General features: G+C 41.3%; 1 protein-coding gene across 1 annotated transcript in view; it reads left to right on the top strand.

Annotated features, from left to right (window-relative positions):
* TENM1 (teneurin transmembrane protein 1) overlaps window positions 1-25,121 on the top strand; it is a 256,274-nt gene that overhangs the window by 146,732 nt on the left and 84,421 nt on the right. Inside the window, exons 11-13 of the mRNA XM_064463313.1 lie at window positions 6,004-6,189; window positions 9,652-9,798; window positions 21,010-21,226. Of these exons, the coding sequence (XP_064319383.1) occupies window positions 6,004-6,189; window positions 9,652-9,798; window positions 21,010-21,226 (550 nt within the window). The remainder of the gene's footprint in view (window positions 1-6,003; window positions 6,190-9,651; window positions 9,799-21,009; window positions 21,227-25,121) is intronic.

Genomic DNA, 25,121 nt, shown 5'->3' with positions numbered 1-25,121 from the left:
CAGACTTGAAGAGCAGGTGCCACTGAATACTGGCGTCACCCATGTAATACTTCTGTGTTGCCTCTGTAGAAAAACTGCCCCTAACTTGGTTTATTAGCATAGCTGTGGTGCAAGATTGCACACCTGACTGACATACTGTGGCGCTGTTGGAGAGCCTAGAATAGGTGCAGTTAAAACATTCAGATTGCCAAAGGAGTTTATTTAAATAGGGAAAATAATATAAGCTGTACCATTAAAATAACATCTCTTCTAGTACAGATGTGTAAAACTAGGTATCTACAATAAATCTCTATAGTGCACTCTCTCGGGTAACCTCCTCTGGCGGGGACAATTTTCCATTTGGCTTTACTGAAAAAAAAATAGCTCAAGTGCTTTTGAAACTCCAAAACTTTACATTTTTGAACTTTTTTGTGGTGTAAAAAATTATATTAATAAAGGCAGTTGCTGAAAATGAAAGCTAGAACAGAGTTGTCTCCAGGACACAGCAGGAAGGTAATTTAAAAAGCTCAGGAACATTGTTGAAATTATCATGCAAGCTTATTAAATGCAATGTATATTTAAATTGAAAAAACTTTCTTTATTAGGCCTAGATAGGTGATTTTTTGCTGCCTCCAGCAGTTAAGCTTATTGGGTGAAAGTCAGGATAGATTAATTTCTAATCTTTATGGAAAACCACTTATTAAAAAATGGATAGTAAAATTATGAATATGATACCTAAGGTTTAGACTGCCTGTGGAACAAGACTCAACACGGAATGTGAAGTAAAGTACAATGAAAGTGTTTTCATAGTATTTGATCACTTTTGTTTACATATAGTTCTGTATTCTTAGCATGATTTTCTAAGAGTTATTTCTGAAACGTCGAATTAACATTAGAATCTTCCCTTATCATTACAAATTATAAAATATTTAGCTTTAATTTCCCTTTTCATGTCACATAAGTAGAAAGTTATTATAAAACACATTTGAAAGAACTCATTGTTGACTTAGGTAATTAAAATGAAGAGTGTGGAGTGAATTTTTAATGCTTTTTAGATTAGCTCAGGAACGATCAACATATTTTTCTGCTTCTCAAGAATATGTACAAATAATGCTTCACAGCTCACATTTGCCTTCTACCAAAGAAAATTAATGAGCATTCAGAATTAAGGACATGTCAGTAAAAACTCTAGACTGACTTGAACATTTTTTTACGTCTCTTATTCATTAATTGGTTTAAGTCTAAGGACTCTGAATTTTTTTACATTTTTTACATTTGATAGACTGTATTTCATGAAAGTCTATTGGAAACCGCAGGGGTTGGCTGAGGCCAGCTCCCAGCCATTTGCCAGCACGTTGCTTACAGTCAGTCAGCACAGCTGAGCTGTTTTTTAAATAAGGAAATTACCTTTCCAGCCCTACACTTAGAGCAGCTTCTTTTGATTGCAAAGTGTACAGGTACAAAATCTGAAACAAGGCCATGAATTACCGTGAATTAGGGTGACTCTCGTGGTAACGTGGGAGCCATGAAAATTCGGGCCTACTGAGGATCTGGGCTGTTAGTCACAGACCAGCCTTCAACCCACCATGCACCACAAGATCTGCCTGGAGCTTGGGCGGGCGGGCTGGGCACGCGTATATCCCACTAGAGGGTCACAAAGAGGAGTAGTGGGAGTGAAGAGACGGCTCTTCTGTAAGCCTACAAGCCCAAACGCCAACACCGCTGAGGGACTTAACGAATGGTGTGTGTTGCGCTGTACGTTGTGAGAATGATTGGGAATTAATGTAATAGTGTAACTAAAGGCATGTGATAGAATACCCCTGACTTGACTTTTCTAATCCACACTATAACCTCTTGTCACCTGCCTCCATTCCTACCTTAAATGAGTCGCCTCCCCCTTTGCCCTTGCCCTTTGCAGTCTTGTCCGATGGCACAGCTTGAGGCTCCTCAGCAGGACAGTCCCCGTCCCGGCTGTGATCTGCGTCTCCTCCCTTGCCCTGCCTGTGTGGCTTCTTCGATCCCTCAGTAGGCTGATCCAGTTCAGCAAGCTGTCGGGAATTAACCAAGGAAAATGAAGTGAATAATTATCTGCCAGTTTCATGATCGGAACCAGTTCGCCACAGTTTCACATAAGCTCCAGACAGAGCCAGGAGATGGTTGGAGAGGAGGGCGAATAGAATAGCTGTTTCAGTCAGAGGAGAGGTCTTTGGCAACTGCTGTGCCTACCCGCAGCTCAAAGCCCTTGCCCCACTGTGCTGGCTCCTTGAGGGGTACCCACTGCATTTTGGGGTCTTTCTGAGTCCTGCAGGACCAACTTCTATGGAAGGAGGAAGATGCTCCATTGAGCAGAACAATTGCATGGTGTCCGACTTCAGTCCTGTCTGATTTTTTACTGTATCAGTTTTGTTTGGAGCTATTTAGCTATTTCAGGTTATTGAATTGTTTCCCAATGCATTCAGTTGCTCTCCACTCACTCAAGTATCTCATTTTGTCTAGCCTGGTGTGGAAACCCAGCCTCTCAATACAAGCACAAATGGTAATGTCCCTTCTATGCTGATATTTTTGTACTTGTTTATCTACAGGAGGAGCTAAGGAATTGTTTTGCATTTAGGTTGTCCTGTTTAGGACAACCTGAACTGATAATACATTATTTTAATCTTAGTTGTTTGAATTAGATGTGGATTAAAGCTGCAGGTACTACCACGTCATTAATAGGGTGATGTTAGGCTTGATTTCCCTTGCTTTGCACAAGAAGTCTGGGGTGAATCTTAGATTTTCATGGCAGAAGACTACGTTCTCAGAGTAAACAGCATTTCTGAAGCCCCATATTAAATCACCAGAACAAACATGGGTCTCAAGATTGGCCTCAGTGACCATAAAGTATGGGTGGATTGGGCAGCAGGACAACTAGGGTGACTGAGGAGAGTGTCTGGTCCAAACTAAGAAACCAGGTTTCTTTACATCTGGTGTGTGCAGAAGTGGTTTTGATTTGCATCAAAGAAGATTTAGATTAAATATTTGGGGGGGGGGGGAATGCATTGCTAGAGGGAAAGGCAAGAGCTGTGTAGATCATTACGGGATTCCTTTGCCGGAACAGGTTTGAGACATACTTTTTTGTAACACTTCTAACTCAGTCCCTGGTATCTGGTTACTGTGCCCTGAATTGCTGGCAGAAATGAGGTGTGAAAACTGAATAACTGGGCGCAGGACAGCTAACCTAATGTCTCCTATCACACAGAGCCAGTTTGGGGTCCAGAACTTGTACTGCTGTGCTGTCTCTCCAAGAGAGTGTGGTTGAGATAGATGAAGCCATTGTATTCCAATAGGCAAAAAAAATGAAGGACAATTTGGCATTCAAGCATTTTAAGATCCATTTAATTTTGGCGTTGTAAAGTAGGAACATGTGTAAGATCTGATCCCTAGAGTAGGGATGTGCCTACATTGCCTTCAGCTCCATACTGCTATTTCTTTTGTTTGTTTGGAAGATGCGTTTGTTGCGATTAGGCTGTTGCATAGACAGACAGAGGTGAGGCAGGCGTGCGTGCCATGTGTTGGAATGTGTTCAAGGTTTTCCACAGCTGGTGCTTTGATTTATTTGCAGATAGAGAAGTGGAGGGAGCTGCTGATACGATCAGAAGCTCTATGTATCTCTTTGTTTCCCCACTTCAGCCGTTCCAGCCTACATTGCCACTTCTGTATACCGATGCCTACAATATTCCCTGAAGTATCGGCATCACTTGAACTAAGCCAGTCCCACCACTGCAAAACCTATCTAGCAGAGACTCAATCCAGAAGGGTCAAAACACCCGTCTGCTCCACTTACCCCAGCATAGTGTAAGCTACAGAATATTTCTTAAAATCCCCATAAAAATCTTTGCCACTTACAGTAAAATACCAAAATCAGTAATTATAATGAACTAGAAGAAAATCAGGAGAGATCAAAGGCATCCCTGTAGCAGCCTAAGTCCTTGAAGTAGCAGGTAATTTGTTAGATTTAATTCTCAGGAGTTAGCCCACGCCCCAGGCTATAAAGATAGGTTAAAATAATACTAGTGGTCCCCTGCCAGTCTGTCCCGGGGGTGATTCTTTTGTGATCCCAGATCCGGTGGGATCAGTTTCCTTTCTGGCCACAGGAGCAAGTATTTGTGCGAGTTCAGCACCAATGAAATAACCGAGCAAGTGCCCCCTCTAGTCCTCTGAACAGTTCCAGGTTTGTCCCAAGAACAAACAAGTAACTAAACAAAAAAGACAAGCCAAATTATGCAGCAAGGAGGAGGAAACCCTTCCCAGTACCTGCAGGCAGGCCGTCCAAGGCATGAAGCGTTAGATTAATACCTGATAGCAGGCAGCAATAAAGTCTTTCTAAGGGATAATGTACCAGGCTCCGCACAGTTTTTTGTTTGAGTATAGCAGAGTAGTCTCTTGTCTTATATACCCTTTTGCAGGAATGCCAGCAGATAATTGTGTTCATCTTGTACTCCAGTATAACACAGTCTCTGAATAGTAGAATTAATTATTTTTTATGTAGCTGATTTCAACTTCCTCAGGACAGTACTTCATAGTTGCTTTTACTGAATTCTATCTTAGGTTCTTTACCACACCTTCTGCTTCTGAAGGTGATTTTGAGTTTGACCATGCTCTCCCAGTTTGTCACGCACTGATTCTTTCGATTGCACTCTGTTCCATCACCTGGCTATTAACAAAAATAAGGGCTAGACTCCGACTCGAGACAGAGCCCGGCATGTCTGCGATGTCACTGTGCAGTTCCGTTTCTCTGCTGCTTTTTCTTTGTGTTAAAATGATTGGAATTGGTAAGGTTTCAATTTAAACTTTAAAAACTTTGCTTGGTATATACAGTGACAGCATTTGTCACTACAAATGCTTTTTAGAATGTTTATATACAATAGTTCCAAGATATAAATGATCATTGTTTAAAATCTGTCAAGGGAAAAATCTTGCCACAACTAAATATGTAACACTGACATTTGAAATCAGAGCAGACGCGATTATTTGGCTTATACTTGTAGTGCTATCAGCTGCCTTCCAAGAGGAAGAAGGAGGTAACATTTCTGTGGCAGGTTAATTGCAGAATAACAAGCAAATTCTGTCTCTTGACACTAATTATTCTAAATAAATTCAAACTACATGGACCTTTTTATAATGAAGCCATTCTTTTCACAAAGCAACTTTAGTCTAAGTGGAAGTAGAACTGCAATTGGCATATTGTGATGTATTGAAACAATTCAGGACTTTCATTCCACTTCACGATAAGTGGTATTCTACAATGCCCAGGTAGAGAATTGTTCTGAGTGCAATGAAGGAGGCACTCCTGTCTTCCCGAAACAGCTTCTCTGGTTTCTTAGCAGTTGACTCAGAGTCAGGAAGGAAAAAAAAAAGAGTTTTAATCCTTGAAAGCCATTTTGGAACTAGGCAGATCTGCGTGGCCTGTAAGTCATGAAATATTGTATACTGCCATCAGAGTAGGGTGCTTGCTCTTCTCCTTGCTTACGGTTGCCTTTCTGGTGGCTGCTCTTACTGTAAGTGAAGGGCATTTTGCCATCAGTACAAATATCTGAATATCTCAGAGACTCTTGCTTGTATGTATTTAACATGCCGCTTTATCCTGTAATTCAGCTCACCTGCAGTATTTGAGTTCGTGACAGATTTCAGAGCTGAGCGAGTGGGACCTGGGAACAGACCTGGCATGCTGTTATTAAAGGCTTCAGCTGAAATCAGTCAAAAGATACGGGTTTTTTGTGTCGTCGTTTGCCTGGTTTAGACCCATTGCCCTGCCATATGCAAAGCCATCGTATTTGCAGTCCCCACTCTAAACCAATAAATGATCTTGCCAAATACCTGCTAAAGGAGGATTGCATGAGGTCTGTACTAGGTGATGAAATCCCATATTTGCTCCAATTGGTGAGTGATATTAGCATAGATGTGATTAAATTTAGTATCAGTGCAAAGTCTATTTGCAGTAGGAAATCGCTGTTTCACATCATGTATTTTTGTAATCCTGTGCAGAGCTATGCACCCTGGACTGTGGCAGCCACGGCGTCTGTTCAAGAGGGATATGCCAGTGTGAAGAGGGCTGGGTGGGACCAACCTGTGAAGAACGTACCTGCCACTCTCACTGTGCTGAACACGGCCAGTGCAAGGACGGGAAGTGTGAGTGCAGCCCTGGATGGGAAGGGGACCACTGCACCATCGGTAAGGGCGTTTGGTACCTCTAGAAATAGAATACGTAAAATCTTAACAATGATCTGCCGTAGCCAACAGTCTGATTCAAGTCCCTTTGGGAAAACAAAGACCCAGAATCAGGCCAGGTGTCAAAAGGTGCCTCTGCACTGATGGTGCGCCCTGCTTGTCCCACAGAATGGCAACTCAGTGCGGCTTTCTGTTTAGAGGAAACAACGTTGATGAATTAATTTAAAATAAATAAATAAATAAAACAGGCAAAAGAAAGATATCTCAGTCCTCTGGGACTACATGTCTTTGGATTGTGTTCCTGTGTGAACTTTGAGTCAGGATGGAAAAAAATGTTTAAGAAATATAAGGTTTGCGGGGATGAAGCTATTATTCAGATTAGGTAATTCTTGCATTAAAACTCTTGCCTTCATGTCTAAGGATTTACATATTTTACGTATCATTAGGGGTGGTTTTCCTATAGCTGGCTTCTAAAAATATTCAAATACAGTAAAGCTTTGGGATCTTTTTAGAAGTCATTACTATATAAATGTAATAGCTACATTTTTAATGAAATACAACAGGTTTTTGCAAGAAGTCTGTGTTTGTCCCTAAAATGCCCCAGAACAAGATTATTAATAAACATTTTAGTTGTTTATAATAGCAGGGTATCTAATTTTCAGAGGTAAGTGGCATAAGCTTTCATGCTTGCTTCCCAAAAAAAGCAGAATGTTTTATCTTTTTCTTGATCATTTTAAGATACTTCATTCGCTGGCTCTAGAATTTACTAAATCAGATTTGCTAAATCAAGAATTAGGTGTCTGAAGGAGAAACAGCCTAATTCTCTAAAGACTGTGTAGAGGAAAACCAGAAAAGGACCAAAATAATTAAAAAGATAAATAGAGCTGCTCTTCACGTTGTAGGCACTGCCAGGCATGGCCCGAGCTGTCCTCTGCATGCTTGTCATCAAATGGAGAACAATCACATCGCAACGTGTTTTGATCACAGTAGCAGGAATAGATCTGACCGCAGTAAGAGGGAGAGGCTTTATATCTAACCGACAGGTGGCAAGCCATAAGCAAATGGTGTCTGTATTTTCATTTGGGTACAGAAGTTCAATCCATCTCAGTTTTGTTCTTTTCTTTTTTAAGCTCACTACTTAGATGCTGTTCGAGGTAAGTTTTTCATATCAGCGTTGCGAAAGAATAATGAAAAGGTACAAACGTCTTGGGAATGGAGTGTTTTGTGTTACCTGTTTTGTCTGAGCTTTTGTACTGCCACATCGCCAGAATAGATAAAACGTTTGTTTCTGGAGATGTAGACATATACACACAGGGACAGGGAGGGATTTGCAGAAGAAAATGCAGTTTTTAACAAGTAATGTGCTCAACTCATTTGCAAAGTTGTGCCAGTGTAAGCATGCTTTATGTGGCTATCTGATGTGCTAAGTTAGGCAGAGTTTTTTGCTCTCACCATTCCAAAGTAACGACAGAGCTGAGGACATGCTCAGAAAACTTTGTGTTGATCCCGCCTGCCATGAGAACAAAAAAACCTTTTCTTTGTCATTTGTGCTTGAAGTAAGTTTCTTTTGATAGAGAAGTGCACTTTCTTAAAAGCTCTCTGTGCTAGATGTGATACGGTTCTCTTCAAATCATTTGATACAAGAGTTAAATTTTATGTTGTTTTGTGTCTGGTGCTGTTCATTTGATTTCTGTGCGCTGCTGCAGGCCCCGCTTAGCCATGTCAGTGCAAGTACCTTCCCCGCGTTTGGCACAGGCCCCTCAGTCCTAGCCCCGCTGTGCGGAGCAATGATGCACGTTGCCCCTTGCAAAAATGCTGCTAGCTGAAATATCAGGCTAGCCAATATTACAGAAAGACTTCGGTGTTTGTTTTGTATTTATTATTTCTTCAGTATTAGATAATAATAAAATAATGTAGGCATTCATTTGATTACTTGATAGTCTTAGAGGATAACCGCACACAGCAGCAAAATATAATCATATACAAGGAATGAATTAACTCAGTGGGACAGTGAATTGAAGTGGAAGAGCATCCGCGTTACCCAGAACAGCTCTTGCATCCTGCCCTTCCCCCCAGCTCCCCAGAAGAGGCAAATAATCAGCTTTTATGGTATATCTGGTAGTTGCCAACCTCCTGCTATTTTAGACCAGCAACTTCCAGAATTCCAGAGTAAGAAAACGGTGCCACCTATTTTCAGCTCTTCCAAGCAAGAGGGTCAGACTCTCCAGTCTCCCTGTTTGCAGATGTGATTGATAAACTGTGCCAAGGGTGAGAAGGAGAGAGATGACGGGGCCAGTGTAAAGTTGCCAGGAATGGTGCTGCGTGCTGGGCTGTAAGTCACAACCTGACAGCCCCATCGTACAGATTCTCTGACTCTCTGGTCGCCTCCTCCAAAGTCCTTTTGGAGCATCTTGGGGCTGCCAAACACAGATGCAAACTGAGACCTCCTCCTTCTTCCCCCCCCAAAATAATCTCTGAAAACACGAGTGTTGATGTTCACTGTCAAGGCCAGAAGGGCTTTCAGTTCCTGTATGTCCGTGCTGGCAAAAGGAAAGGAGCCCTCGCAGAAGGGACGCCACTTGCACGGGTAAGCTTATTGCTGAGCTTTATCCACTGCCCTTTGGCTCCATGTGTGGCATGGTGAGGATCTGACAAATGTCTGAGCTGGCAGTGATCTATGCAAGCAGATGGACTGAGTGTACACATCCAAGAGACAATTCCTCTCTCGCTCTTATAGGCAAGAGATCTAGCTGAGAATGTCCAAATTACCATTGATTCAGAGCTTGCATGTACATAATCCAGAGGATGCTACGGTCGTTCCAGTTTTGATCTAGAATCAGAACCACTAAAGGGCAAGTGTTTGTCGTATTTGAATGGGCTATAATGTGAAGGAAGTGGAACTGGACACAGGAAGGAAATGCTCCCTTATTTGCCTGCTGTGGAAAGAGTTGTATTGTAGCATAAATCCAACTGGCTTTTTCTCAGTCAGCTGAGTATTTATGAACAGAATAAAAAGGTCACCTCCACTCCCTGCAATGTGTAAGATGCATCCGCAAATGCCAGTTAGTCATTTAAACAATATTTTCCATGTATATCTTTGATATAAACGTTGATTATGTATATACCTTCCTTGTGATCGACAACTTTTCACTAAGTAGAGAAAGAGATGGACACGGCAGACTGGTAAATATCTTCTTATAAGTTTACTCACTTTTTTCCTGCACACAAAATGTTGCACGCTAAAAAACCTCATTCCTCACTGAGAAATTACTTTTTGGGCAAGCAAAGGGAGAAACCGGGATGGAGATTTTTCCATATTTGGCAAAAAATATGGCTTGCAAGGGAGCTGTGATCATTTGAAGGCAGCAAATGTAATACTATATGAAAGAATGTTGAATAATGATTGCAACTGTAAAAGAAGAGAACTCCTCCCTGAAGGATTCTTTTTTACATTTTCTTTTCTAGATGGCTGCCCAGGTCTCTGTTATGGAAATGGGAGGTGCACTCTTGATCAGAATGGATGGCACTGTGTTTGTCAAGTGGGCTGGAGTGGCTCAGGATGTAACGTTGTCATGGAAATGGTGTGCGGAGATAACCTGGACAATGATGGAGGTATGATACATAATTCATGTCTCTCTGGTTATTTGTCACATCCTTGATTGTCATTTGAATCTATAGTTTTGGTGTATGTTTTCCTTTTATCACAGAATGTCAATGTTTGTCTGTCTGCTCAAGACCGTTGTTCCACTAACTTCATCTGAAGCAGTGCGGTGGGGGAACAGACCCTTGTGCTGGGTGTTATTCAAGGCAGAAATTATGTGTGTGCCATACCTATCATCCTGGTACTTGGGTTTTTTCTTTAAAAGAAAAAAGCGTAACAAGTAATTTCTTCTATCTCCTTCTCAGTCTCTCTCATAACTCTGACATCTGTTTCAGAAAAGGGAGCCAATGGATAACCAAATGAAAGAAAACATCTGTGCCTGTCAAAATGAATCCAGAGTTTAGTCTTATGTTAATATTAAATTAATACAATTGCAAGCGTAAAGCATACATTTATAGATGCTTTTTAAACTTTATTCTCTTTCTTAATGTTTCCACTGAGACACGGCACAGTTCTTGCAATTATCCAGACCTACATTTGAACAATTGTTGAGTAAGCTGGTGTAGAAAGTATGCAGAAGTAATTTTTGAGAGTACCCTAAACAGAGCCCTGTACTAAAATAATCATTTGCTCTTTCCCACTAGTTGAACCAGGGCATTTGGCACTAGGTGCTCCCTACCTCAGACCTCTGTAGTCTGGATTAATTCTAAGGCTGTGTGAGTGTTAGGTTTGCTGGGAAAAACATATCTCTTTCATAAGTTATTCTCTGCCTCCTTTCCAGTAGTCCATGCTAATACAGGAGCTAGTGCATTTTTTTTCAGGAAAAACATCCAGCCTCTGTTTCAAACTTACCGGTGGGAGAAAAGCCACAATATTCCTTACTGGTTGTTCTCAGAGTTAATTATTTTTCCTGTCTATTTTAGGAATGCTCATTTACTGGACAGTCAAGGACCACTGCTTTCCTCTCCTTTACTTACTACCATCCTTTGCAGTGTGCTTGCCCCCACACTCAGAGCTGTGCAGCTTTCTTATTCAGACTGGGAATGCATCTGCCCCAAGCACAGTTACATTCTTTTCCTTAGATTGTACACTGAGATATATCAAAATATATATTATCTTATTGTGTCACTCTTACAGACCATCTCAGTGTCCTGGGTGAGATCTCTTACCCCACTGTAGTGTCAAAGCTTAGTATAGTGATTGTCTATTTTCTTCTAGGTCATTGATAAATTAAGCTTGATTTAGGGCCAAGAACTGAGGTCACTGTGGGACCTCAGCAGAAACATTCTGACTCACTGATGATTCCTCATTTACAGATATATTTTGAGCCCTTCTGATTTTGTACCCTGTGGGCTCGAAGACCATGCTGTCCTTTGGCAAAGGCTTCCTCGTTTCTGAACCCCATTCAAAATCACCTTATTCCTCTCTTACCCTTCCTTTTCCACCTTATTTCCACGACGTCTAACGGCCGTCTCTCTGCCCACTCTCTCTGCTCATCTACGCTGGTGTGTATCCCTTTCACACAAGGTCCCACAGCTGGCATCGCTGCCCCCCGCGTGCTTTCCCATCTGTCTGGTGCTCTCCCCTGCTGTCCGAGCCACTGACTCATTCGCCTGCACTCTTAAATCTGTCCACGAAAACCCTGTTTAGCCTGTAATGTATGTAAAGCATTTTCTGATGCACTCTATGAACTGGCTCCATATAAACTGCCCTGCATTGTGATTTTGGGTGCTTTATATTCTGCAATAACGGTGAGTTATTGAAAGACTTGGCAGTTTTAACTCTAAATCTCCTTGAATTTGTCAGTTTAAGGCAGACACTTAACATCATTTCACTGCAGGTTTTAAAAGTAATTTTCTTTTTCCTTTTTAATGGCAACATAACATGGACTAGGACAGCTCTGTTGACATTACAATTAGAGATAAGTGCAGAGAGAAATATTTAATTAATCTGACTACTACAGATGGGCTAAATGTAATTAAGTTTCTTTCACAATCAATTTTATATAAGAAAAGAAAATTATATCTACTATTAAAACCACTTCTCTTTATAGATGAAGTTCATAGGACTTGATTCGGCATAAGCATACATTAGAAAAATTCCCCTAAAGTCATTGGCATTATACCAGGGTTACATTAATACGAAAACAGAAGCTGATTCCTAGTGTTTCAGGGTTTGTATATGTACACAGCAGTAAAATCAGAAATTAGGAAGGAGACATGACATTACCTGTTGCCCTGTTTGCTGGGAGGTTGTGCCTTAGACCATGAGAATATTACAGTGGTATAACGAGTTACCATCCATTAAGCTATGTAACTGGATTAGGTTCATAAAGATGGAAGCTATTAACGTTTTCGCTTGCAGTTGTGGTGAGTGAAGAGCGTGCACACAGCTGAGTTACAGCTGGCGGGTTGTAACGTCCTAAGCCGTTAGGATGTGATCGCATTCAGTCCGTGACACATAGCCCAAGAGATCGTGCTCTGGACCTAATTTAGGGCCATTGTATATTCCAAATCATGGTATTCTCACATAGCAAAGGTCTTATTGATTCCAGTTGTTTTTAAGTCAAACATATCTCAGTCCTTAGGAGGTATTTTGTGCTTCAAGTTCATTAGGAGGCAGTCACAACCGAAGAACAAAGCTGTAGTAAAGCTGAACAATTATTTTTTCAAACAAACTCTAATTTCAGGATTTAGGCAGAGTAACAATTTTGTGTCGTTTCCAGTTGATTTATTATACGGTACTTTCAGAGACTGAAAACCTGAGATTTTTACTATGTAAAGACACATTCAAATACATGGTAGAAACCACGTGCTAGAAAATGAAGTGTTTTATTAGTTCCAACTATAGGGATTGAGTCATGTCATTTGTACGGCATGAGGAAGGGTTAGGTTTATTGTTTGGTCTGTAGTAGCAGCACAGAAGCTTTGGGAAGCAGGAAGTCTTGAATTCATTTTTTAAGGTATAGTAGTAAAAAGGTAAGCCCCAAGCATATTCACAGGCAAACCCATTCTGCAGACGCTGAAGCACCGCGTTCCCTATCAGTGCAGTTATCCATGGCGGGAAGGTTAAACACATGCAGAAATATTTTCCTGAGCAGGGAGAGTACTATTTCTTTTAGAGACCCATTAGTATGTGCTGTACTTGTACCCTGACGGTCCCATAACTGCCTTTCCTATTCCATCTCATAACTCTCTGTTAGCTTTTTCCTACTTGCAGACTTAAGGGCATGTTTACCTGTTCAAATATCACTACAAATATCATTGGAAAGGTCTTAGCGTTATAACAGATGCACGACAGCATGGTTTGCACTTGCTCATGTGGAGTGCATCTGCAGTCTGTTAGCAGTGTGATATCCATTAAATAATGCCAAGAAGTCAAACAGACATCCTTTGCAGTGGGACCTTCCCCTTGCCGTGGCTTCCCTCAGCATCACATTATTCCCCATTTCTTATTCTTCTTTCATTGCCATGACTGACAGGATTTCATTTTCCGTTTATAAGATGACCATTCGGCACATCTGAGCAGGTCATTTTCTCTTGTCCTGCCACAACTTTAGACTCAGTTGGAAGCTTCAGTAGCTCCAGGAGATTGCTTGAAAGCTCTGCCGAGTTCTGCGCAGGCGAGTCCGTGTGTCCCGGGCGCGAGGAGGCAGAGCACGCTGCTGCAGCGCTGGGGCACACCGGGTGCTCGGCACCAGCCCATGGGTCACCCCCCGGCCCTGCCAAGCCACAATTTACCTGCTATGCTGACACATATTTACATTGCTGCTGCACATGCAAGTCTTCATCTTAAGCTGAGAGTTGCAGCCTGTCACTCCCATTAATCTCTTAGATGCAGATCCCTCTTTTAAATTTGCCTGGATCTCTCTTCATCGTTTTCTCTTTCTTTCGTGAATCAATCTTGACTGTTTGTTTTTAAGGAAAATACTATTTACTACAAGATTTGAATTCTCTTCCAAATATCCCTTCAGTCACTTCAGACAGTTATTGTAGTTTTCGCCCAGCTTTTCCAAGCACAAGAAAATATATGACTCAGCATAGCCTTGGGTTGATAACCAGTGCTGCTAAAATATTGATGTATTTCTGACCCATCCATTGGCATCTTAATAACCGATCCATCACAAAGATATTGAGTCCATGTATAAGTAATATGCTATTATTACACAATATAAATAATACTGATGGGAATGGTTTTCATTGTTGCTGAGCAGCAAGGGCTCCCTGGGGATACTTTGAGTTTCTGAAAATCATACCCTGACATATTTGCTTTCTCCTGTGTGTGGAAAGTACTCACTGGATAAAACCCTCTGCAGCCTTTCCACAGGCACACCGGTGGGTTTCCGATGTCCTTACACAAACACCGGTGTTCCCAGCTAACAGCCTCACTGCCTGCTGCATGCTGTGTGTTACGGCTAAAATTTGAGAAGCATTTTGGATTAATGCATATGAATAAGCACGAGAGACTCGTGACGGTTACTGCTGCTTAGTCCCTTCTGAAGTTACTCTTTGATTCAGTTTGCTTAGATTCCTGGCAACCCTAACTGAACTTAACTGAGCCTGTGGTGAAGCAAGTTGGCACAGGCATTGTTTAATGCTTATTTGAAAGCTGTAAAAGGAAGCAAGCGAATGCAAGTTGAAGGCTCCTGTGGATTTTTTTTCCCCACAAACAACAATATTATTGAACAATTGATCATGCGAGTGTACCAAAAAGCTCAAATCCTTCAAGTATTGAGAGTTATGGTGGGGAGGTTTGTAGGTTGTCCTGCAGAAGGAGTTCACAGAACAAAATCTGCTTACTGCAAGGAGAACCTTAAAGCCCATTTTTTACTCTCTGTGGAAATGTTCTGGACATAGTTCTCAGAGCTCCGTCGCTGGCTTGCGCTCCCTGGGCTCAGTGCAGAGGGGGTGGGAGAGCCCTTACGCACGCCTCTGAGTTGCTCTGCAGCAGTGAAAATGAAGGTCGTTACTATTACTTAGTATAGTCTATTGCTTAGAGATGGATTTGATTCTCATGTGACTGAGCAAGTACAGTTATTGGTATGTGTGTGTGTGTGAGTGTGCCTGCATACATGTATCCCCCTGCACCATATAAGCATACACACCACTTCTTGTAGTATTCTGGGCTTGTCATTAACCACAAAACTTCAAATCTATTGCAGTTAACGTTAGTAGTGTCTTCTCCATGTGTGACAGAAGCTTGAAGGGGTGAGAACTCTGCTCTTCTAATGAACTTTAAAGCAGAAGAATAGCAATTTTAAGTATTATTGCTAACTATTTACATTTTGCTTGCCAGAACCTATTGACAGTGGATGGTTTATTAGAATAACTAACCCAGTAACATGGGAGGTAGAGTCTGATTCAAACTGTCATTTTCATAGCCGGTTAATAAAGCATCTCAGTGGTTTAATAGGAAAGAAGCCGCTGTGAAAGTTATTGCAAGCTGCACTGGTGAGCTGGGGAAGCCACCGCTGCCGAAATTAGAACGAAACGGCCGTTTTGTTCTTTGCTTCCCTCACCAGCGACCCCAGCCAGTGCCTCTTTAATGTCCTCGGGTGTGCTGCTACCTAGACAATTTGTACTAATTGTGAACACAGACCCATTTTCAGCAGCAGGAGTCATTATGATATTCCCATATTTGCAGTTATGTATTGCAAGTAATTCAAGAGTAGAGGAGAAGACTAGAAAAGCTGGGATTTGAAAAGTAGGTGGCATAGAGCTGTTCATGTCAGGCCCAAAATACGTGACTTGTTCCATGTTCTTGCTATTAGCTTAGAGCTGACAAAATGCCTTTTTCTTTTCCAACGGTTATTTTATTTTATTGAGGTCTTAATACAGATACTATGCATCATATGGAAAGCTCAAATACAAAATATGTGAAATACCATCAGCGTACAGCATTTGCCCAAACATTAAGTGAAGAGGTATGTTGCTGGGAAGTAACCAAAGGAGAGGGGACTCCAAAGCTCCACTGCCAGTTTGTCTGGCTGCTGAGGGTGATCATCCACGTAGAAGAGAGACTGCTGCATAACACGTACGTTAGAGAATGTACCTAGCACAAACTGTGCCTTCCACGACTGCAGTAGAAGCATAGCTGAGGAGGTATCTTCATCACACTTGTGGCATTCTTTCCATCATATTAAATAAGAAAAAAAATCTATAAAAATTTATAAGCAAGAAAAATATATTTTGTTTCGTGGAAAACGGTGTGATTCCATTGACCCAAACTCTGGACACGATAAATATTAATATCATTCCTGACAGAAAGCTTTCTGAAAGGATCCCTTCCCCAGCAAGGAAATGGGAAAATTTTGTTCTAACTGTGTGAGCTACAGCAATGCAGAGAGGAGTGGTGTGGCTGAAAACAGAGCGACTTGTTTTGGCGTGCTCTGCCTTTTCTTTGAGTTTGTTTAAATTATTTAAGAGTGCTGTGAAGTACTCTTTATCCCTAGTCAATCTTTGTGAATTCTGTTTTAGCAGAAATATTAGTGATATTGTAATTGTCTCATTTACTTACAAAAACAAAAATCCCAACTCATCATTATCCCTTGCATACAAAACAAGGTACCTGGAAGATGTGAAACTGTAATTTCAGACTCACCAAAATGTGAACCACTTTATTATGTAATCTGTAGTGCACTGTGAAGGTGCCTGAGCGCCCTTTTATATAAAATAAATAAATAAAAAATGCTAATAGCAAATCAAAATCATTTACACCTCTGTAATTCATTTTAGTCTGCACCTATGCTGTGATGCCCTTTGTGGTAATTGTCAGTAAAAAATTCCATAGACAAGCTCCCCTGCTGTATGAATTACAGTTTTTGCTGTTTGTAGTAGTTTGTTCATATTCCTGACTGTTGTCTCCTGAGATTTAAAAGAAATCCTGATGTTTTCTTAACAAGGTGAGTTTTTTAATAGTTGATACCTGGTATGAAAACTTAACTGAAAAATGTGACCGTTGGCTGAGAACTGACTAATGTATTTGCAGCATTTTCAAGTAAATGAGCGATGAAGTTTATAAACAGGATTTATTTGGTTTTTGGGGCGGGGGGGGAAACCCTAATTCCTACATGACCGTTCTCAGGCACTTCCATGGTTTCTAACACATCAATACCCCTGGCGTCTTTGCTGCCGCACGGATCTCCATCCCCTACCTCCTACTGAGACGGCAGACCGAAGGGCCTCGCTTGCACACCATTCCTCAAACGTTGACGTGCTGCCCCCAGGCTTATCTGTAGTGAGCCTGGTTTTATCCCTTCCCCCTTCAAACCTAGTTTAAGGCTCTTTCAGCGAGCGCTGCTAACTCCTGTGCAAAGATCCTTTTCCCCCTTTGAGACAGGTATACCCCGTTCGTTGCCGGCAGGCCTGGTGTCACGTAGGTCAACCCATGATTGAAAAACCCAAAATTCTCCCCATGATGCCAGGCTCAGAGCCAGGGATTCATCTGCTGGCTCTTCCTGTTTCTTCCCTCATCTTGGGAATTAGTGGGTGTCGTGCTGTATTACAGTGGTTTCTTTCTGGGTTTTAGGTTTGGGGTTTTTTTTTTTCCTTTAAATGGTCAAAGTTAAAACAAAAATCTTAAGCCTAAAGTTCCCTTCTTGCCCCAAAATAGGGGGGTTATTCTCTTAATTCAGCACAAAGCATGAAAAATATTTTCCAGGTTTATCCAAGTTCATTTCTGTTTCTAAATTTGGTTTGATTGTTTGGAAAAAAAGCTAGAAGTTGCATTATTCACACAATTCTAGTTAATAATTCTTAAATGCATAAACCCAGCGACCTCAGCCAACTATGTGGTGTTAAGAGTCCATAGAGGAGCTGGTGCTGCTGCACCTCCTGCCTCACTGCCCATGGAGCATCTCCTCTGAGCCTAGCATCTTTCTTCTGTTTCATTCTGTGTGCTTGAGAGGGGAGATTGAAATAAATTGTCACCTAATTAATGAAAAGATTTTAGAAATAAAAAAAAAGTGCAGCATGAGAGAGAGAGAGGAGCCACAAATAGTAATCTGTAACTTAGAAGACTCCTACTTTGGATTAACATTTATGTTTTGATTAGCAATTTCTTCCTCTGATTACATTGTAGCTGTTGCTCCCGAGGCCGTAAGGTGTTCCTGGTGTGTCCAGCGCTTCATGCAGCTGTTAGGACAAGTACCACTCTCACCATGGGTTACTGAGATATGCTTCGGGGACTCCAGACCCCTGCTAATGGCAAACCCACCCTTTTGCAGCCCTGGGAGCCTGGAGAGGCAAATGAAACCAGGTGCAAGTAATTCAAACCAAAATAACTCCATTAGCAGAACCTGGAAGAGTTTATAAGGTAGTCACTTTGCTGACAAGTAAACTGCAAACAAAATATGAATATTGAGTCAGAGCACAAGACAGAAAACGCCTTTCCCTTTACTTGGTTTCTTTTTGTGTACAACATCGACACGCAGTGTTTGTTGCCAGGCATGTAAGCTGTTGACCAAAGCAGAGAAGAATGAGGACTCTATTAGAGAAAGCAAAGTATGTGATTGTTATTTTTATAGCTATTTTTATTTCTAAGCAAATCTTCATATTCTACTATTTCTGTGACTTTTCACTTTCATTTCTTACATAAATGAGTCAGGTCATCCCAGTCCCCATATCTAATGCCTGTTGACAAGGAAAAAATTAATCAGAAAAGCTACTGTGGAATAAATTATTCCAGAATAGCTTCCCCATGGATACTGTTATCCTGAAATAAGTGTGCCTTTTTTCTGATTAGTACTTATTCTGCCAGACCAATGTTTGTCAAGTTTCCCGGGTAGACAGCAGTCAGCTTGTGGAAATTAGTACCTTCCAGAAAGTACCTTGATTCCTTGAACAAGCCTTGTCACTGCCATAACCTTTCCACCGGCGGAGACCAGTCCCGAGTGGCTACGCCTGAGCACATCAGAGCCCTCTGCAGGGATCTTCACCAGTATAAAGCAAAAGCAAAAGATTTCAATTTCTTTATCACCTTTTCATGTCTAGTAGAATTCTTTAATATTTGCAGTCTTGGAGAATCTACTAGTAATTTGATGCTTTTCCGTTCACTTATTAAGAATACAGGGAGTTTCATTCCTTGGACAAAAAAAAGCAAACACGAGGAAATTTTTTCCTTGCAGTCCCAAGCCTGCTCTTCAGGTTTCAACCCCAAAAGCTCTTTTGTTTTTTTCATCAGAACACAATGAAAACCCCTCTGGTTCATATCGTGAACTCCTCCATCCACTTCCCGTGTGGTTTTGTTTAGACTGGAGGCCCCTTATTGTTTCAGCTTGCTGATTTCCTAGCGGATTTCAATAGCTTGCTAGGTTTTCCTGAATATAAAGTGACTGCTACACTCAAAGTCAATAAACTCAGCCTTGCCCTCTGAAGTTCTCCCACCGCTGGCAAATGCCTGTTGTATCCAGGGCTGGGGGAATGTGGAAAGAACCTAAAGCGTGCACTGACCTGTAGCTATGCCAGCTTTGCTGGATCCAGGGGTCTGAGATTATTGTTGCTAGCTATCTACAGTTGCCCTTGGCTCCTTATCACAAAAGCTAGCCTGCTCTATCTGATTGCCCAGCTGCAGTAGGATAGGCTTGTTAATATTTTTTGCTTAGCCAAGCAATTACCTTGCTCAAGGTCAGGCAAGGATTTTCGGATTCCAGGAAAGCCCATTTCATCATTACACTTGTTTGTTCTGTAGAAGGGCTTTTGCTTTCTTTTCAAAGTGAATATTTTATGCTGTTATTTACTGAGCATTCACACAGTGCAGCGTGCTCTACTGAGAAAAGAGCAGAGTTGGCTGAGGGTTGATCTCACACCCATTAAAGTCAATGACAAAACTACAGCAGCTTCCCTGATAACGCAGTGTGCCCTGAGGAGGTACGGTTTTATAGGCACCAAAGCGCTGGTATGAACAGAGCGTGAAAAGTCAAAGCATGAAGTGAAAATATCTGACAGTATGTTGATCCTATAGCATTCCCATTTTAACACAAAGGAAATCCGTACAGTGATATGATGACTCCACATTTATTCAGACCGACCTTGTTAAAAATACAAAGAGATGTCTTTGTTGAAGGATACAATGCCTTAATCTTACTTTATATGCATTAGTGTGCCTCTCAATCCAAGCAAGTTAGTAACTGCTAAGTCATAAAACGGATGTTTAAGAAGACACTTGGACATTTTACCGTAGCTTATTAAATCTGTTTCTGGACCAGTATGTAATTTAGGCAGTTTGGATGTCTAAGCTTCTGATAGAAGCAATTAAATGCCAATAGCTCAATTTTAAGTTTTATTTAGGTGCTTAATTTAGGTGCACTTCAGTGCTTCACTTTTCATCATGAGCTTTGGACGTTTAAGTAAATTAATTTCACCCACAGATGTTTTTGCAAGTTTGTCCATGAAAAAGTGTGTATTTTTGGAAAAAAAAAAAAAAATCAGTGATCTCTCCTATTATTCATACTTGAAAATGGTGGGAGGAGGAAAAGGTTTCTTTTCACTTTCCAAATTTGCTTTCCTGGTGCAAACATCCATGGAGACGACTCTGTCTGTTAGGTCACTGGGATAGAGCCTGCATCAAGGTATGTATTTGTATATCACCAGCTACAAAAAGCAGTGTAGTCATGATTCTGTCCTTTTTGGATCATTCTAGTATTGCAACCAATAAATCAAAAGTAAACGTCCTAAAGAACTAACAAAACTATGTAGGGCTTAAAAGAGAAGTCGGACAACTGTAACAAGTACCTACCTTTACTACTGTGGTGAGGATGCTTGTGAGAGTTAGAGAACGTTTCAGGCTTCGTTACTGCAGACTGGGTGGCAAGTGCGTATTCTTCGCGGGTGTGAACAGGCGGTAGCGACAATAAAGGACTCTTAGAGATATCAGCGGCACAGTGTGGGTCATGCGCCCGTTGGACTAACAAATATTGTGTAGAGATTTTCTTCTTCTGCCTGTTCTGAAGTGAAAACAGTCCCGCTCTTCCCCATTCACTTAGTTTGTAGGTTCTGTTTTCTCGTTGTCGTGTGGGGATTTTATGAGGTGATACGGTGTTAATGACTAGAGAGAAATACCCTCCTGGACTAAGCATGTACGTTACTGCTTTATTGGATTTGAATGTGTCATAATCAGCATGCCTTCCAGTTGATTAACTACCTCCTGTGCTCTCCAGCAGTAAACACGGTGCTTTATTCTCAGAATCACTCAATTTCCTGAATTTTCCATTCTCTCCATTTTAGATGGCTTGACAGACTGTGTAGACCCTGACTGTTGTCAGCAAAGCAATTGTTACGCAAGTCCTCTCTGCCAGGGTTCGCCTGATCCCCTTGACCTTATTCAGCACAGCCAACCGCCTTTCTCTCAGCATCCTCCAAGGCTCTTTTATGATCGAATCAGATTCCTTATTGGGAAGGAAAGCACTCATGTAATCCCAGGAGATGTCTCATTTGAGAGCAGGTGAGTTTTCATTTAGATGAAAGATTTTTCTGAATATTGAGAACTGCAAGGAAATTATTTATCCAGGAAAAAACAAGGATACTTGGATAGCTGAGAATTTGTCACTGGTGATCAAAAAATACTGAAAAGGATCGCAAACATTTAAGTCCCAACAGCTGAGGATCTTGTGTATTTAGATCCTCTTTACTACCTATCTAGTTCATTAAAGTGTCACAGCGAGAAACTCTACTACTCTTACTAACAAGACTTTGTTGTGAAAGGTAAGCTACCTCGTAAAATAAGTGGGGAGAAGTTCAGCCCTGTGTGCTGTAGGTACATATAATGGGAGGAAGCGGAAGGACGAGTCGGATCCACACGCGTTGTATTCAGTCACCTTTCTGCCCAAGAGAAGTTGATCGGTATTTACAGTGTAATAAATGTAACATGTGTCACGTACATATAATCCAGCTACCTAATTAACAAACTTTTTTGGTTTTACTGCATGTTGATAGACCAGCGTGGAGTTGCCCATTTTGCGCTGTGGGTTACTCTCAAGCTCTCATGCGAACAGTGGAGTGATCTCTGAGTGTGAAACTGGCTTGCCCTTTGACAGGAGCAGACTGTGCAACAGGAAAGGGGCACTTACTTGCTCAGAAAACCTGGTAACTCATATTTTCTTGAACATTTGAAATATAGAGGCACATAAGTTTTTATGCTGTGGTTCACCTGGGAAGCTATAACTTACATGCTGACAAAGAGATCCACAAATCATCCACATCACCTGACTGTTACCCTGTCAACTAGGCCTATGCATTAGATAAACTATGTTCCAGTAATAAGGACATAAGAATTTTTTTATTTTACAGTACATAGCACTTAGGTTACAAGCTCAACTTCATTCCATAGCTGTGCACGAATTCGGTGCACTTTCTCTTTGTAACTTATTAATTTTTAATAAAGTAAATATGTAAACAGAGTCTTTATTGATCTGAAATACCTAAACATTTAATCACTATTAATAATGTAACAGGATGTTATAAATAGAACAATAGGGCATGAAAGCGAACTCCGTGCAAGCGCCCACCTGCCAGTGGCGGGTCTCTCGGAGTGTCTCTCGCTGGCGAGCGGTGCCGCTGCACCTGGTGCGAGGTCCTCGGCCGGCTGTACGCGCAGCGGAGCATGCTGCAGCTGCAACCAAAAGTCACCAGTGGAAGATTTTCCTCATCAAAATGCCTCGCAGTGAGGTGTTTTCAGAGAGGGGGTGAGCACTCAAGTCGCCTGTACAGTGTTCTGTGACACTGCAAATGTTAGCAGCCAGATTGCACATAATCCCATCAACGTGCTTTTATAGATATAAGGAACTGATCTTTTAAAGCTATCATTGATGGGATTTAACTTGGATTTAAAAGCTTTTTCTGAGTATTTCATTTCTTTACCCTGATACCTGCCATGCCTTTGAACAACGAAGAGCAGCGAAGGCCCGTGTGTGAGCAGCAGCCCACCCTCACCATGGTCCAATACTTCATACCATTAAGGAATACAACTTGTACTTGCATTGGTGCGTTGTTCACACCCCAGATGTAATTTTCTCCCACTTAGAGAAATTACTAGTTAGTTTGGAGAGAAGATCATTGGATTCGGATGAGGCTGTCCCTATCTCTGGAATCAGGGCAGTGCCTGGAGACTTGCGCTGTGCCACGTCTCCTGGGTTTTGTCAACAGTAATCTGCAGTGTACTGGGCACCCCGAGGAGTTCATCAGTCCGCGCTTTGCTTGATCCTCAAGTCTTCCAGGCTGTTGAAAAATTGCTCATCCATAAGTCAAATATTATTAAAAACTGCCAGAATTTTCCTCAAGGATGACAGATAAGCAGAGTCTCAGAAGGAGGCAATAGCTTAGCTGTGTTGCCTCTGTTCAGAAATCTTCCTCTGACATTGTCAATCTGACTGTCATCTAGTGTCTGTTCTTCTCCTGGGAATTAAGATTACTGAACAACAAAAAAAAAATAGACAACTGTTACTACAGTAAAAAAAAAAAAACAAAAACCAAAAAAAAAACCAGAACTCTGTGATCCTGCCTATCTGGTACAGACCAATGAATGTGAATGCTTGGGGGGTTTTAATCTCCTTTTGGCTATTGCTGAAAAGGTTGTGTCCAGGCACAGGATATTAACTCACAGCTGCCTGCGATGCTACTTATTTTACAGCATTGGTGGTTCAACAAGAGATGTTGGAAGGATTGGATGAAATAGCAGCACTGATTTATTTCAGAGCACTGGCATCCATTCCCACTGGTGCTCAAATTTTGCAAAGCCCTATCTGGCTTTTTAAAAATTATTGTTGTTGATGTTGTTATATTCATTTGCATGAAGTCTCAGACCATTAGGAGAATTAAGGAAGAAACATCTATCCAATGTTTTTGGTCTTCTGATTCAAGTGACATTGTGCAGCGTTTTACTGCACCATAGGTCAGTGGAACTCCAATACGGGTGACATTTACATAAATCTCACTATAGGTAAAGCCAAAGTGATGTAGAATAGATTTGGGAAAGTGGTCAAGAAATGGGGAAGATTATCTCTGTCCTTCAGACTGAAAGTGTTTGGTCTCTGCCATATCCTGGCGTTTTCAACATCCTCGGAAATACCAAGATTAGTTGTTCTGGCAACTGCTGGGACATCTATCCTTTTGCATTTGCATCTTAGACTTTAGCTTAGATCTAATTTTTAAACATTCGGCTTCTACACTGCAGCCAGGGTGTTGCATTAGGCCATGGCTCAATACTACACCAAAATTAATGCTAAAGAGCTAAATGTTTTCGAAACATATTTTGCTTGTCATTTTGTCAAAGCTATGTCATTTGTACTGGGTTTTTACCAATTCCCAACTTAAACTGGGACATGCTGAAAGGCAGATTAGACACATTCTGAATAAATGGGAATGTACTTCCTTATGTCAGGAATGGTTTTGACCTACTGCATGTAGCAGGGTGTAGCAGATTATAATGTTATTATCAACGTCTGTTCTTAGGAAGGTTTTTAGCTTATTTCTTTGCTGAGTATTTTTAATGCATGCTGCTGGCGAGCTATTTGACTCGCTGCAAATTGCCTACAAAAAGGGTCCAGTGTATGGTACTGAATTAATTACCCTTCAAAGGCTGCTTACAGCAACACTGTCAGCAGGAAGAAATGAATGTACCTTACTAGCCTTTAGCTTAATTTCTCTGATTGAAGATTTTAATCAGAAATGTAATACAGTAAATGACATCTTCTGGTAATGTGACACTTGCGAATTCACAAGTTGCTTGACAGAGTTCCACATCTAAGCCTAATGTCTCAGCCTGAGGTACTCACACAATATTGGCAACTTAACACACAAAACAAAAGCAAAAAAACAGCAGATCAGTAGCAGTAGGGCAAGGCGGAATGGTGGTGGAATAATAAAATGCCTTACAAGTAGCGAAAGAATGCATCTAGAATTTTAAACTTCTGTTTATATTTTAAATTAGAGATGTCAAGCAAACTGCCTGACGGCAGAGAGCCGAGACCCGCAGGGCTGAGATCCTCAGTTACACATGGAACGACCCATGAAGCATTGACAGAGAAATCCTACTTCTTTTAGGCCACCTGCAACCCGTGGGGATCTCTGCTTTCTCTCAAAAAGCCAACTGCTCCCTCTGGAGTTGCAGATTTAGTACAGCTTGCCAGGGGAGTAGAAACATTTTTAATGCATTTGAAAACACTAAGGCAGCTTATCAGGGACATGTTCCATCCCAGCTCCTCCGAATTAGAAAAGACATTTTTGCACTTACTTTCAAGTTAAAACAGCTTGGACAGCCTTAGTCCAAGATTATGCAATCGTTGCAAGTAGGTGACTGTTGGACAGGTCATATGAGTTATTATCCCCCATGAGAAAGAAAA

The sequence above is a fragment of the Phalacrocorax carbo genome, chromosome 11, assembly GCF_963921805.1.
Source record: "Phalacrocorax carbo chromosome 11, bPhaCar2.1, whole genome shotgun sequence".
Classification (NCBI taxonomy): Eukaryota; Metazoa; Chordata; class Aves; order Suliformes; family Phalacrocoracidae; genus Phalacrocorax; species Phalacrocorax carbo.
This window is presented reverse-complemented; position numbering and strand designations above follow the sequence as displayed.